The 16,027-nt window shown below is 36.8% G+C and overlaps 1 protein-coding gene across 3 annotated transcripts in view; it reads right to left on the bottom strand.

Moving 5' to 3' along the window:
• Positions 1–484: 484 nt before the first annotated feature.
• Positions 485–16,027, bottom strand: part of LOC103708025 (protein FORGETTER 1) — a 49,479-nt gene continuing 33,936 nt past the window's right edge. For all 3 annotated transcript variants that reach the window (XM_008792778.3, XM_008792780.3, XM_008792779.3), the window contains exons 28-32: positions 12,654–12,707; positions 12,460–12,562; positions 10,454–10,582; positions 2,124–2,235; positions 485–818 (exon numbers count right to left, since the gene is read on the bottom strand). In XM_008792778.3, coding sequence (XP_008791000.1) covers positions 787–818; positions 2,124–2,235; positions 10,454–10,582; positions 12,460–12,562; positions 12,654–12,707 — 430 coding nt within the window. In that variant the 3' untranslated portion in view covers positions 485–786. The remainder of the gene's footprint in view (positions 819–2,123; positions 2,236–10,453; positions 10,583–12,459; positions 12,563–12,653; positions 12,708–16,027) is intronic.

Genomic DNA, 16,027 nt, shown 5'->3' with positions numbered 1-16,027 from the left:
TTTTACTCCAATTACGTGTGCCACCAGTACAAAAGTGATGATCGAATTCACACACGTCCACACGAACGAACTTCAACAAGGTGGGCATAGTCACAAACCAGTGCAAAAAAATATTTCGGCCACAAACATGAAGAAAATGGTATGGATTGTACAAAATAGAACCAGGAGTAGAAGCAAGAGATAATGGCAGCCAAAAAAGTTTATTGCGGCCAAAATTATGCACTATTGGATACCAGGGTTCTACAAGTGCCCCACAAGATCATTGAATGCATAACCTCGGGTAATGTTGCTGCATCTTAGCAATCAGGATTACTTCACTTGACACAGGCTAATTACGGGCAATGCTAGCAATTTCACAGCTGCAACCTTCCTACGGAAGTGATAATTTGATACTTTTTTCTTTACCTGTCCGATAATGTAGAAAGGACTCATAATAGCTGCCTGGGGAGTGTAAAATCTCTCATATGGCTACAAGCCCATTATGTAACAAAATATGCATTTGATTTTTTTTTTTTCTTAAGCTGGATAGTATATTATTGCTTTTCTATATTGAACCTCGGTTCTTTTTTTTCTTTTGCGATGTGCTTACAAATTTTACAAAATATTGATCAAAAACACAGAAAAGATATGCATTTTACACGAATAAATGATTATATGTCCCTTCTGCTTTTACTACATTGAGACTTCAAAAAATCAACTCCGTGTCATCTGGACAAAGTTGCCGCAGTAAATTCAAAATGTGATCAGTCATCAATCAAAAAGCAAAATGGTCTCTCTTTTTCCACGTCAATCATCAATGTCATGAACCCATGATAAATCTGCCACAAAAAATAGTTTTTTTTTTTAAAGAATGGATGATCAGAGCAATAGTTAAGATAATGAAATATCTGTTCACGTGAAGAACACGACCTTTTAAGATATCATGGCCTAAACAAAAACCAAGAACAACGAACAATTACTATCTTTAGGTCATCTCTTTAAAAAATTTCAATTGAACTCTTATCCATCTTCATGAATTTAAAGCATACAAGGACCATAAAGTAGCTGTTCTGTCATTAACATTTCCTATGACGCAAACGTAAAAATTTTCATTTCCAAAGGCATTTCTTCCCAAGTTTTAATTCTAAAACCTCACAAATAAAAATGAAACAATATGCATAATTCTAGCAAGATATACTACCACGCTGCACACGTCGAAAATTTAGATGTCTAAAGCAACCACTGTTATTGATGACAAAATTAAAACAAGAATTATATGAGTTTCTGTTATGCAAGAAAAGGCAACTATTTTTCTGTAAGTCTATATTTAGTCTTCTACATATGCATTAGTTTATTACACTCAAAAAATTTAACAAATTTCAATCAAGCATCATCAATAAATATTTTATATCTAAATGGATGGTTAATAAATAATTTGTATTTAAATAAAGAACAATCTATTTAAGTATTGAACTCATGTATATGTTGTTAAGACCCATTGTCTTGCTAAAGCCCATGAAAAATGACTATTTTTTGAACAAAAATCTTGACTAAATAAAGTTCATCTTATTATGTTATGATATTGTAAAGATTCAGCCTAATTTTGTGAAAATTTGTTCAAAATTACTATCCACTCGCTGCTAGTGGGTTTAGGATGAAATCAATGGAACAATCATAACTAAGACAAAACACCTCCAGATCAAATCACTTCCATTGTGGATAGGCTTGCGATGTTCAATGATGAGAGTGAAAGAATCTGAATGTGATGGAAACAAGTTAATTTTAACTTGGTCCACAGCTCAAACATTGACACAACCCATTCATGTGAATGAAACCATATACTCAGCTGAAACTACTAAAAAGATGAAGTTGGGGCTGAAACTCATTTAATACCTTCATGGTATTTTTATATACAACTTTTAATCATCAAATCAAAAATAATATGGTTTCACAGAAACAAAATACTCCAAAGAAAACTGGAAAGCATGCTATGATGATCAGTTGGGGGTCCTAGGTCTATAGATTAAAAAATTGATGGTACAGTATTTTTTTCTTATTATATGTATTATTGAGTAAAACATCCATGTTCTAGTTGACGAAAATAATGCTTGCAAATTTAAGATTTTAATACAGCTTAAACAAACCTTGCAGCACCGTTTCAACTGCTGCATTTGGAATAAGAAGCCCAACAATGCGCTGATTATCAGTAGTAGTCTCTAAACGGACAACACGTATCCGCTTATGGCTTTGGCGAGCCTGTTAAAATTGTCAAACAATCATTATACAAGGAAAAAGAAAAGAAGAAAAAAATATACACCAAAAATAATGCAAAGGTCCAATAAAGTGCTCCACCTGGAAACACCGACAGACAAATTGATTTAGAATTTTAATTCCCAAACAGATATCAAATGCATTAATGTATGTCACAATCTTGCCTTACACAAGATTATTTCTACGGTAGTATGTTTTTTAGTTATCTTAAAACAGGAGTAACATTTTTGAATTATGAAGATTCACAATAGTTGCAGGATCATATATACTGCATTACCGAGACATAGTATCAAGAAATGTATTAGGGCTGGTAAAGGAAATATTATAACATGGTGAAGATCTCAGTTACCTATTAGTGATAAGAATAACTTTCTAGTAACAAAAAGATTCTTACTGTTATGAAATATAGTTTCACTTTTCCTCTGAACTTTTATTTTAAATATGACAGGAAAGGATTAAACTTTGCAATCTAAACTCAGCAAAATGAACTTTCATTCTCCATCCTCTTTACTCGAGCTTTTATGTTAAAACTCACAACCTAACCTGAGGTTTTCCCACCAATCTAAGCTACTCTCACTCTTTTAAGTACTGGGGAGGGGGACATGTTCCCAAGACAGTTGATAGCAAACTATGCAGCAATCTGGTTAATAAGGTAAACAGTAACAGACATCAAATAATCAGTTCCATGTTTCCTATCACTTGCAGGAAATCAGGAGCTAACAAAATCTTTTACTAACAATCCATTTATACCATTGTTCTATCTTTCTTATACCTAGTGGGGCTTTCAAGGAAACTAAAGTTGGACTCAGGAATTTTGTTTGGGTAGTGAACCCCATATAGTTGGAAAAAGACTGGATAGTTATGGTATTTGTTTTTGGATAACAAGAAGAGGAAATAGGTGAGACTTATTCATTATCTTAGGCATTTTGGAATGATGATCCCTTACTTTGCTGTAATACCAACTTAGTCCTCTTCTCATAGAGAATATATTCGCCTCCAATAATTTTCTGTAGCAGATAGATAAGCCCCAACCTCCTTTTAAGTTATAACTCTATTAGCCTTAATGTACTAAATGCCAGTTATGCCCCCAAATGAGTTCTTAAAAATCTAATTTCCCTACTACAATTTTTTCCCTCCATTTTTCCTACTTTCTGAACAGTGCTGCACCATGAAAGGCTTCACCAGCTGGCCAGATCATAACAAAAAGGTTTTTTTTTTCTCTGCCTCTTGCCTCTTGTCCTTTTACCAAAGGGGTCCAACCAACATTCCTCCATGTTGCCACTGACCATGAGTGAAATAAAAAGTTTTGCTGGCTCACACCATCACAAGAACCGGTTCATCACTGTTTGTTTCCCTCTCCCTCTTTCAGTCTTTTTAATTTAATGCCGCCATAGTTGCCCATTTTTTACCATCTCCAAACCTAGTTGAATTTAAATCACAAGAACAAGAACCAATTGATCAGTCAAAAGGCACATGCCATGTGAATACTTAGTGCACACAGTGATCTTTCCCCTTGCAGAAGAAGATCTACTAAAAAATGAAGTAGCTAGATAGGAGGAAGAAACAACAAGAAATAACCTTCATTGAACAATGGAGAACAAGACTAGAAATTTTAATCAATTAAATATGCTCTTTTACCATGGCTAGGCACCCCTATGTATAGTTTTAGGTCCTCTTGAACCTTTCAACAAATATGGCCATATTCATTTCTTGCAAATAAGGAAAAAAAAACAAGAATATTCCCTATAATATGCCTCTTGATAAAATCTCTGACTCATCTTGACATTGGTTGAGATAAGATCTCTAATTCATCTGGACATCACTTGATTGGATATGATCTCTGGCTCATCTTCATATCTCTTGATTGGATAAGATCTCCAGGATTATTACCTAACATGTAGCAGCCTTCTAGAATTGGCTTAGGCTCGAACCTAATGTTGGACCCCCTTGTTCCTTTGGTCAATATCTGGCATATATTGGTTCAGGTACATGTCAGCCAAGTCCATGACATGCACAACAATACATTTATAGTTAACTTTCATCTCTGAGAAAAGTGAAATAAAAAAAAGATCTTAATTCATATTACCTAAAACTATAACATCTTGTTGAGAATTAACACCTAATAATGAAATCTCTCTCTTCAACCCTACTACACAAGCTCCATTCTCCCCTTCCCCATCCTCATAATTGTCACTTTTACCATGTTACCATTCTTTTGTCCTTGGAAGCCAGAAAAGAAAGGAAAGAGGCTTCCAGGTTTTGTTCTCTCTCATTTCTTTTTTGGGGATTGGAGGAACTGGATGACCGATGATGCCCCGATCTTAGGAGTGGTGCTAGGATCCTTTAGTTGTAGGGGCTGATCAAAGTACTACATATAGATCAGCAATTCTTATGTCTAATGAATGTGACAAGGTTCAAGGAAAAGGAGTGTATAATATTTTGGGGTATGCATGCTACCTGCTATCTCAATTTGATAGCAATTTTTTTAAATTTAGGCTACACGAACCTAAGCTCAATTTGAATAAATTTTTTAAAAAAGTGGTGATTAGTGCATATCCATGGACTATATATATATATATATATATATATATATAGCATCCCATGCTATACTAATTCAAATTAAAATTAATTTTCTACATATTTTTATAACTAAATATCCATTTATTATTTAAAAATTTAAATAAAATGTTTTAAAATAAAAAATCATTAAAAAATAGTATTATATGTAGATGAAGTAGAACTTATTCTGACGTTCTTTAATGATTTTTTTGTATTACAATGTGAATTCACTATGTTTTAATAATTAAGTAATTATAAATGTATATTAGAATACCTGACGTATTTATCAAACTTGCAGAAATAGATGCAGGAAAAGAGCCGAGTTTGACATAGGTTGGGACCATGGTGTGATGCTATCGAACTAGCATCACTAGAGGTGCAAGTGGTGCAATGTGAAGTTTAGGAAAGGGAGAACTAACCAAGTTAAAACAACATCAAACCAGTGCTTATACCCTGACGTGTCAGCTTGTAGAAAATGCCAGCAAGAGGTTTTGATGAAAAAACATTATGCTGATTTTAAGGCGAGCAAATGAACATCCAAAAAATAAAGATCAAACATCAGGCAATTGAGCCACCTTCATACCACTTAAGAATATGAAAGACCATAAGGCATTGGATCCAAACGATATGGAGGAATAAGTTCAGGCTACCATACAAGAGAGCTTGAATACCTAGTGATAGAGGGAGGAGATTGCCAGGCACAAGGCTTAGTTTGGACACTTACAATACGAGGCAGGCAGTGGTCTCGGGTCCAACAAGACAGATCTAGGCTACAAGAGAACATCCTCAGTAAGAAAGATTGTCGGTAAAGGCGGCAGCAAGAAAGGAAAAAAGCCGAACATATTAGCAAGAGCCACCATTCACGACATAGATCCACATGCCTTTCCCAATAGAGATTTGAAGCAACAAATGATGAATATCACCCTTGTCAAGAATTAAAAATGGGACATGAGGAGAGCTATTGTATTAGGGTTTTACTTTAGTCACATCCCTGGAGATGCGGCAAATAATACATACTATCATCAGCTCCATGTAGAAAGCCAGCCAGGGTGTAGATCGTCATGGGTCGAAGGACATATACAGTGAGCTAGTGGACAATAATAAGAAGCTCAAAATTTCATAGCCTCCTAGCATAGCAAGAGGGACAACTACGACTGATACTAATATGTGATGGTTAGACAGGTCCCAACAAGCAGAACATCATTAATTTCTTCATATATTGTGATAGGAAGACCTTTTACCCCAAGTCAGTTGATGCTTCAGATCAGATGCCCAATGTCAATTACATCCTTAATTTGATGAAGTTATTCATCAGATAAGGGAGAAACATGTCGTGTAGGTGGTCACAAATAATGGACCATAGTATAAGGCCGTCGCGAGACTCCGATTATCAGATTGAAATGTATTGAAGAGGAAATCAAATTAAAGTACGATGATCTACTTCACAATGATTTTGTATATGATGAGGAAGATGCGATGATCAATTGCTTGAGGACCGACAACAACAACTAGAAATTGATGAGCTAGGATCACCTTCTCGACCGGCCTATTTCATAACAATGAAGGTTGGAGTGGGTGCAAAACAATAGGCAGAACGACAGAAGCCACTTTCACATCCAGCCAAGCAACCAAAAAGTTGGGAGGTGGCCGGTCAACAACGTAGAAATTCATGTCCAAAATGTTCTCATATCGCTTTGATAGAGATACTAAGAAGAGGCCATCATGGTACTCGATCTAGTTAGGCAGGTTGGGCCACTCAAGGTGGTGGGCCAAGTCGAGCCACCTAGCAGAGCCAGGCAGGCGGGGCAACTAGGAAAAAAGCAGCTTCTCAGATCGGCAAGAAAGGAAAAGGAAAGGAAATTGCACTTCCATTGCAGATTGTAAATGAGGAATTTGCTCACTCTGATTCTGGGACCAATGAGCCGTTAGATAACCAATTGCCCAGATTATCTGACGATACCAACAATGATAAGTTTTGTCCGAGCAACGATGCATTTGGTGGGTAGGGAGGCGGTAGATTGGACATGACATGGTTGCATATGATTCAAAACTTTGATTCACCGGTGAACTACTCATGTCATACAAAATAGAGACCATAGTGCATGACTTAGTAGAGCATAAGAAGATACAACTGCATACAGAAGACGAACTTCGAGGCGATTTGAAACATGGCGCTGATCCTGCAAATAACCTTACACAGGAAATAGGGTCCCTAGACGTATCTAGATTCAAGTTGTATGCTAGAACCTATTTCACGCAGCCAGGCTATGACCCGCATTGATATCATTCAGTTAAAGTGTTGTATTCGAGTGGCTACTATATAGTTCACAACCTCAAGCAAATTACGGGTCGAATTTTGCAGCCTCGATCTTCGAATGGTCAGTCCAGCATTAGACAAGAGAAACATCATCAAGGTGGCTCTCTAGGTGGCAGAGCTTATGGACTATAAGATTGGATAGTAGATTATCTGGTAAGTTGGAGTAATATACCAGACCCAAACTATGACCGGGATCTCAACATCTACGAGGGATATAGGCACTCAACCAAATTTTAGATATCGGTACGTATTTTGTAATTGAAACCCATTTGATATATTGTATGTATTTTCAATTATATGTTAATCATACATTCAGTTATGTCATAATTGCATTAATTTATCGATTATAGCATGTTTGTTGAGAATCAAGACCTATCTGACATAAAGGATATCAAAACAACATTGAAATTCTAAATTAAACAACCACAAACATTAAAATAAACACTGAAAATATTTTAAAAAAATTGAAACAACGAAAAATTGGACTAAACCGGCTACATGTATCGAGTGTCGATACGGTACTAAACCGGGTACCATATCGAACCAGTCACCGATCGGTAAGATATCCAGTACTGGTTCAATGGACCTTGCCTGAGAGGATCACCAAGAAAAGCAGCTATTCATAGACCCATAGGAAAAATGACTAATTTAAAGTTTTACTAATGCCATTAGGTTGAATCTCCATTACATAAAAGGTCTACCAAAGGATACTGCACTTTCATTGCAGGAAATTTAGTGAAATGGAAGAGCAAGAAGCAAGGAATTATGCTTAGATCAAGTGTTGAAACCAAGTATAGAACAAAGAGATACACAACTTGTGAGCTTGTACGGCTAAAGACTCATGAAAGAGTTGGACTTTGCTGTCCATAATCTAATGAAAAACTATTGTGATAATCAAGCAGCAATTCATATTGCAAGCAATCCTATCTCCCATGAGCAAAAAAAGCACATTGAAGTGGACTGTCATTTTATTAGAGAAAAGGTGGAGGACAAACAGATATTTAAACCAATTGTTAAGACAAGGAATCAACTTGCTGATGTTTTCACAATTTCCCTGGGGCATTCTCAACATCACACTGTTTGTTCCAACCTGGGCATTAGAGATATATGCGCTCCAGCTTGAGGAGTACTAAAGTATCAGTATTTTATTATTATGGGTTTTGTTTCTTATGGGCCTTAGTTGTAAACATACAGAGCTGATTCTATTTGTCTATTTGGCCTGCCTGTTTGTATAGGGTCATTTTTGGAATGCTAAAACATGGATGCCCTAGTTAGATAAAAGAAAAAGAGGGTCACATGTAAGTGAATTTTTGTCTGCATCTTTTCCCTACACTTCGTTCTTTTGTCTCTTTCTTTCACCCGTTTCTCTCTTCCATCTTCTGAAGATTAAATCAGCAGCCTTTATAGATACCATTGGTGCCAAATAAATGACTTTTCAGTCCTTGCCATAACAAATGGAAGAAATAAATTGAAAAGATTGTCAGCAGCTTGGGACCGGTGGTGGCTAACAAAAGAAACATTTAAAACCAACAAAATAAGGTACCTTAAAGTATTAGTTCTAAAAAGGAAGACGAAAAATGTTATGGTTTTACTTCAATTTTACCTAAACAAAAAAATGAACAGGAAAATATAAACAATCAAATACAAGTTTTTAAATTCAGAATATACCATATTATATGGACCCCATAATCCATGCCAAGGTACGCCGTACCAGAACTGGTAGGCGTACCAGTCGCCTGCCGGACCGGTACGGTACCGGTTTGAACCGGTACCGAACCGGCGAACAGAGGGACGCTGCAGAAGGGGAAAAAAAGAGTCTGCGGGCGCATGCGCCCGCATTAAATGCCACAGAGTGGCTAAAATGCCACTTTGTGGCATTAAAGGCCCAGCGCCCCTGCGGACGTGCTGCCCCGATGCAAATCGGGCGAACCGGTTCGGTTCGCCCGGTACAGTAGATTTACCACTCAGTTCCGGCCCCTTCAGCCAAACCAGACCAGTTAGGGACCGGACCGGTCCGGTACGGGCTGAACCGGCCGGTTCAGCATACCATGATCCATGTAGAATCAACCCATATCAGCTATCATACAGTCAGATAAATTGTAAAACTGCGGTTATATTGCATCTTGCACCATATTGGTACATGATTGATATGGGGACAATGCAAGATTTCAAACCCTGACCAAATATACCGTGCCCTAGTTAAAAATAGAACCATAAGTTGAAGTCTGATCCGTTAACTGCAATCCATGATCAGATCTAATATGATTATCTAAAACATTGTCAAATATTAAACTTGAGTATAGCTTAGCAATAGATGGATGTCTGATGATTACCCCATTTGGTTTAGAAAAAGTTGAGGAGGTGTGATAATTAAGAGCATGATTAGGTGTTTAGTGTTTGCAAAAAAGAGGGCCAAGCACAGGGGTGGGGGCAGAGGGTTGATGGGTGGGGTTGGAGAAGAGTTTTGGAGGGGAGAAATGGTGACAACAGATGCTTTTGAGGGGAGCTGCAACTTTGGGTGCGTGTCAGGGAAGTGGAATTTGTGCAAGAATTGAGACAGGTGAAAAGGAGACTGAGGGAGAGTAAGAGGGTAAAAGAGGTAATTATAGATTTGGTGAACAGTTGCATAAATTGAGTTAGGATGTGATTAGATTTTTGGGTCAAAAAAGCATACTGGACCCAGCTTCTTCAGATTCGGTTTGAATTAGGATCCAATCATCGATAAGCCTAGCTAAAATGTGCACTTTGGCACAATAAGGCAGCTAGAACATATCAGAAGCCAAACTCAGTAAAGCCTTAGGTCTAAGTTCCGCCATGCTCTTTGTATGTGGTTGGGTTCATGAGCCGCATTATAGTCCTTCAAGTTTTCATAGCTAACCATGGCTAATTCTTAACCTCAAATCAATAATTTGTGAATTGCTATTACTGAATTGCTGGCTAATATAGCCATGGATTAATCCAAAATTTCTTCATTTGCCCAGGCTCATAACTTTATTTTCTCTCTAGAAAAGTACATTACAAATGCTCCATTTAAAATAGAATGCAAATGTTTTACTTAATTTAGGTTCAGATAAACGAGCATTTAGCTAAGCAGTTAGAGATTTCTTGATATCATATATGTGTAATAGTCATTAGGCAGCAATCTAATGTAAAGGGAATATAAGTGTACTCTGAATTTAATACAATATTCAGAACACTTAAAGGATAATTAAAAGTTCAAACTAAATATCTTGAATAAAAAGCAAAGTTTATTGGCATGGCATACAGATTTTAAAGTTTGGAGGGGAATAAAACCAGAAGAAAAGAAAGCAGATGAAGGTTTCGTACTTGCTTAGACAACGCCCTTTCTATAGTTCCCCAGACAGGAAATATTAGGCCACCCAAAACATTGACCTCTTGTAATCGTCTCCCAACTGTACAATAATTGCCAAATTTGCATTTCGGTCCATGCATGCACTGAAATATAGACAGTTAACATATAACAAAAAAAAGTAAGAATTACAACAATAAGAATGTTATGGACATATACATAAATTGGTTAGAAAATACTGCTAGATGAAAAAGAACAAATGCATGCAAGTAAGCAGCCACAGGTAGTCCAAACATTCATGCACAAACGGAAATTGAGATACTTTGCTATAAGTAGTTCTCTATAAATTAGGTGCAAGAAAAAAAGCAAATCTGTACTTCTAGAATACTAGTCTTCCACTAAGAAGGTTAATTGTTTAAAGTCCTACAACTTGCACTCTACCATTTATGATTCCTCCTCAACAACAGAACTAAGAAATTTGCGAATTTGGAGATTGTTGCTGCCTGTATTGCTATTTCGGTCCATGACAACTGTCAATCTATTTGACAATTTTCAACTGAAAAAGCATAGGCTGCTTCTTGTTGAAAAAGAGATATTTCAATTCTCCCTTGTTTCTGAGTTCTCTCTTAACCATTTTGATGACCCAGTTGCCCACACCCATTGTACCAGACTATATTACCCTTCATCATAGGTTTTGTTTTATTGAATGAAGTCAAGATTCAGTGGGCAGAATGGTTGGGTGTTATAAACTAACTTAGTAGGTTTGCTACAAACATTAATTATTACAAAAGAATGATTGGAGCAGAATCCTAGTTGAATGTCAGTTTATTTTCATCACAGATCTGACATAAAATTTGGAGATGAATTCTTTGCTAGATGGAAAAATGAACCAAACATCTAACATTTTATTTTCAAACTAGCCATTTACTTATGTTTATCCAATTTGACATGTAAATAAGCCATTTCCAGCCTATTGCCCACTATGTTCTCACTGGGTGTACGATCCTTCATTTGGTGAATAGTCCTAATAATTAGCAAATTATCTCTTTCATTGCAAATGTATAACTCTTGAGATTTGTTTGGTCACTTTCTTTCAAAAGCTTGCTTACTTTCCTTTCTATCAGCTGTTTAGCACTCAAAATGTGAAAATTTAATTAGAGGTTAATAATACTTGTAAAAGAGTAGGAACATTGATTTAGAAAGAAATGAAATATACTATATATGTAAACATTATATATAATAAATCTTATATTTGGTGTGGTGTTAATATGTTCTGCTTATGCACAAGCAAGATAGGATGACAAAATAAAAAAAAAGCAAAAGAATATTTACAGGTGGCTGCTTAAGTGGCCATATAGATAGTCAAGAGTAAAGAATGGCACATGGTGGACACAGATTTAGAGAATTGAAAGCAATCAGCAATTTAAAATTTGAAATCACAGATGTTTCTGATCTTATAATAGTGATTTTAAGAAGAAAAAGCACAGCTGTAAGTGGGTGAAACTTAATATTTGAAACAATTTGTGTGAGAGAGAGTGTGTGTGTAAATAACCATAACATCTAGTGATTATCTATGTTGTGATCACCACTACGCTAATCGTGCAAGCACAAACAATGCCTAATGTTAGAATAAACTCAAAAGACATGCAGATCATCTGATTCTTATGCTAAGTTTTACCATGCACCTTTCTGTAATAATAGAATATGTTAAACATGTATTGAGATCATAAGGTAGACAGATACAGTTAAGTACTTAGAAAAGATAGATGGAGGACAAAACTGTCAAAAAATCCACCAGAATTAAGACAGCACAGTTGTCATTCTCTCGTCCTATTTGCTCTAGATATAACGGGTCATTCGACATTACTAGATAAATTGTAACCATGAAAAGTAACTAATTCATACTGAGATCATTAAGAAACAATAATTTGTGTTTAAATTACACATTTTTAGATTTAACTGGCTACATATAATTTTCAGTTTTTAAAATCTGGACATTAGTGGAAATGATGAGTACAATTACCTGTTTAGAAGAGACATCATATTCATCTTGCCAACCTTTGCTGGCTTTTTCAATTGAAGACACCTTTTTGTATTTACTTTTGAGCTCGGGTAGAGACATTTCCCTGGAGAAAGGGCATAAGGTTTAAATTCCAAAAATAACCTCAACATGCAATAAAATAATTAATAATAATATGGGTATTCCATCATAAGTACCTTAGGGCTTCCCCAACAGCTGGGCGAAAAATTTTAAACATACCTGCAGCTGAACTGTTGCAACATATGGAGGAGAAGAAAAAAAAGGTCAAAAAATAGCATTTAAAACTTCAAAGAATCTCCTATAGAATTAAAGCTCTAAAGTCTAAATTAATAAAAAGCAAAATAATAAACTAGAGTGAAAAAATTAACATGTCTATATGGTACCACATTACAACTGAAAACAAACCAGCTATAACCGAGATAATAGTTGTATAATTGATGCTAGCAGTGAGCTTACCCATGACATCATTTTTTTTATATTCAATACTTTTTTTTATTCTCAATAAGTTGAAATAAGGAAGATATTGCAAAACTTTAAGGTTTACAAATCTTAAATAGCAAAGAGAATATAATTTTTAATTTGACCTGCATAGTACATACATACATACATTTATACATAACATACATACATAATATGCATACACACATAGTACTGCTTGTAGGTAACTGCAAATTGTTGCATTTGAGATGTAAGTCCATTTTAATTGTGTATGTAGGGATCCATGCCCTACCCCACCCCCCCCCAAAAAAAAAAAGAAACAGTGCAATGATTGGTCAATTGACTTTGCATATGCATCCCAAAATGCTATCACTTGCACTTTCTTAGCGAGGGGTCAAATATTTGTAGGTTTTTACACAATGGAGAGGATAGAGAAGACAACATGGCATTAACAGTCAAGGATTAGGTGTGGCAAAATTTTGTCCGACGGAACTAATCCAGTCTGACCCGAAAAAATTGGGTCCAGACTCCAGATAATGGTTCTCTTGTCCAAAATCCAAGCCCAGATTATCTGATTTAAAAACAAGGTCCAGCTCCGGGTCAGCATATCTGAACTGGGTCCAAATACCCCTACTTATGATTCTAATCTTATGTTTGTACTTAAAGCAAAAGCCTTAACTAAAGATTCAAAGTTTCCTATCCTATACAAAACCAAAGAAAAACTGAGATTTCCCCTTTCACTCTTGTGTGTCTCGATTCCCGACTCTTGTTTCTCACCTCTCCCTATTTCCTTCGCCCATGAAACCCTAGTCATAATTTCACCACCATTACTCCTACTATGAGGAATGACCTCAATTCTCCTTTTCTTGTGTCAGTGGTCCAACACCCCACTCGACCACAATCCTGATGACTGACCATGGCACAAATTCAATTCTTCATCTCTTCCTACCTCATCGCCCCACCTTCAGTGCTTCCCCGACCACAGCACTAGAGGTAGTTTGCAAGGTGCTCAGCTAGGGAGAAAATTCAGCAAAGGCCAACGAGATAGGAGGCATGATAAAACTAGAGTTTCTTCATTATTCGGAGGGAAAAAAGGATTCGCTTACAGTAATCAAACAGTGCATAGTATATATTTAGCGATTAAATGAGTATCCCACGGAGCTAGAATCTAGCGACAAATGAGTTTTTTGGTAGAAAGCAAAAAATTCCATTTCTCTTATAAATATACACCCCACGTGACATATTTAAGATCCTTAACACCAATGAGGACCAGAACCAAGAGTAATCTATATTATTAGCTAAATTGGAGAGGTCATCAAGAACTTGATTACCTAGTAACAAATGATTAGTGTACAAAAATGATAACTCAAGGATCCGAAAATACTAAAGACAACTGTAATCTATCAAATAAAGCTTCGACAAAACCGTCGATAGGTAAGATAAGGAAACCATTGTCACCAAGGTAACTTTGTCATCTATGAACATAACCTGACATCCACCAATGATACTTTTACAGCTAGTTTGGACATTGAAATTTTGAACCAAAACATTTTTTTGTGCAAATTCAAAGAGAATGTTTAGGTTTATAAGCATATATTGTGAAATAGGTTAGGGTTAGTGGTATATCTCAGTAGCAAATGCAATTGCTCTGCACTAATAATGACAAGAATAAATGTTAGAAATTTCCAAGAAACAACAACAAAAGGAAGCCAATAAGTGTATCTTCTGACATTCTTTACAAGAAATTTGTATGTTGAAAAAAAAAGAATATATAATGTGTCAAAACAAAGGTCTGCCGTGCCGGTACAGGAGCCCGTATTGGTCATCCAGTGGCATGGTTCGGTACGCCCCCATGTCGTTCTATGCAGGGCCCATACCAACACAAAAGAGAGAGCGAGGGACCAGGAGAGGGAGAATGGGAAAGGAGAAAAGAGAGAGGGAGGAGGGACGCCGCAGGCCTCCAGAGGGCCCAAATTTTCAGTGAAGGCGGCAAACCGCTTGCCGACTTCACTTAAAATTTTCAAAATAAAAAAAGGAGCCCGACGGATCCCTATTTCGAACGACACAAGGTCCAGAGGGTAGAGCCCCTACTCCGACCCTTCGGAGCCCCTCTGATGCCCTCCAGAGGCCTCCAGCGACCCTCCCTCCATCCCTCTAGCTCTTCCGTCCCCTCCCCCTCTATCTCTCTCTTTCCTTCTCCCTCTCCTCCCACCTGCCAGTTTACCATTTTGAATGATGAAATTGTCCTAATCCACTACCGTCATGGCTCCGTACGCCCCAAACCGGACGGTTCGATATGGTTCCGCATTCTTTGGTCAAAACTTTAAAGAACATGTTTCTTTTAGCCTTTAGGTAAATTTCAATAAATGTGCAGCGAACAAGTAAATAATCATGTGCAAAACACTAACTTCCCCTCTTTTAGTTTAAAGCAATTTGAACCAAAGAGGGGCATATGAACTTGAACCACCAGTTTGGGGCATACCAAACCAAACCAAACTGGTGGTGGTATCAGTTCGGTTCAGCTGTTCGGATTGCTAAAGGCCCCAAACCGGCCTGATCTGAGCGGAACCACCTGGTTCCGCTCGATTCAGAATAGTTCGGGGCGACTTGGGCCCCTTACCTCCTCAATCATAGAGAGAAGAGGGAGGCCATCCTATGGCCTCCTCCTCCCTTTTCTTCCTCAATAACAGTGATTTAGGGGGAAAAACTCAGGGAAAAGGGATTTTTTGCCAATTTTGAGCCCAAATATAAGCAAAACCAGGTATAATCCCCTCCCTTCTCCTCATTCCTCTCCTTTTTCTCATTTTGATGCCTAAACTAGGCCGAAAATTGGTAAATCAGGAAAAATCATACCAAAATTTTGTATTTTGGCATGATTTCATGATATGTCGTTGATCTATGGATAACCTACATATTGTATCAAAAGCCACCCTTCATATAACCTACTACAAGCATATATAGGACATGACCCCCTAATTCAGGTATTAAACCCGATACAAAATCACATTAGAAATATAATCCACTAATAAGGAAACATGCTAGAATTATCTGATTACAAATTAAAAAAAAAGATAAAATTTGACTTCTGTTCACTCATGCGCTCACTCATAGG

Source organism: Phoenix dactylifera, chromosome 3 (assembly GCF_009389715.1).
Source record: "Phoenix dactylifera cultivar Barhee BC4 chromosome 3, palm_55x_up_171113_PBpolish2nd_filt_p, whole genome shotgun sequence".
Taxonomy (NCBI): Eukaryota; Viridiplantae; Streptophyta; class Magnoliopsida; order Arecales; family Arecaceae; genus Phoenix; species Phoenix dactylifera.
The sequence above is the reverse complement of the archived record's forward strand: the minus strand, read 5'-3'. Positions and strand labels throughout refer to the sequence as shown.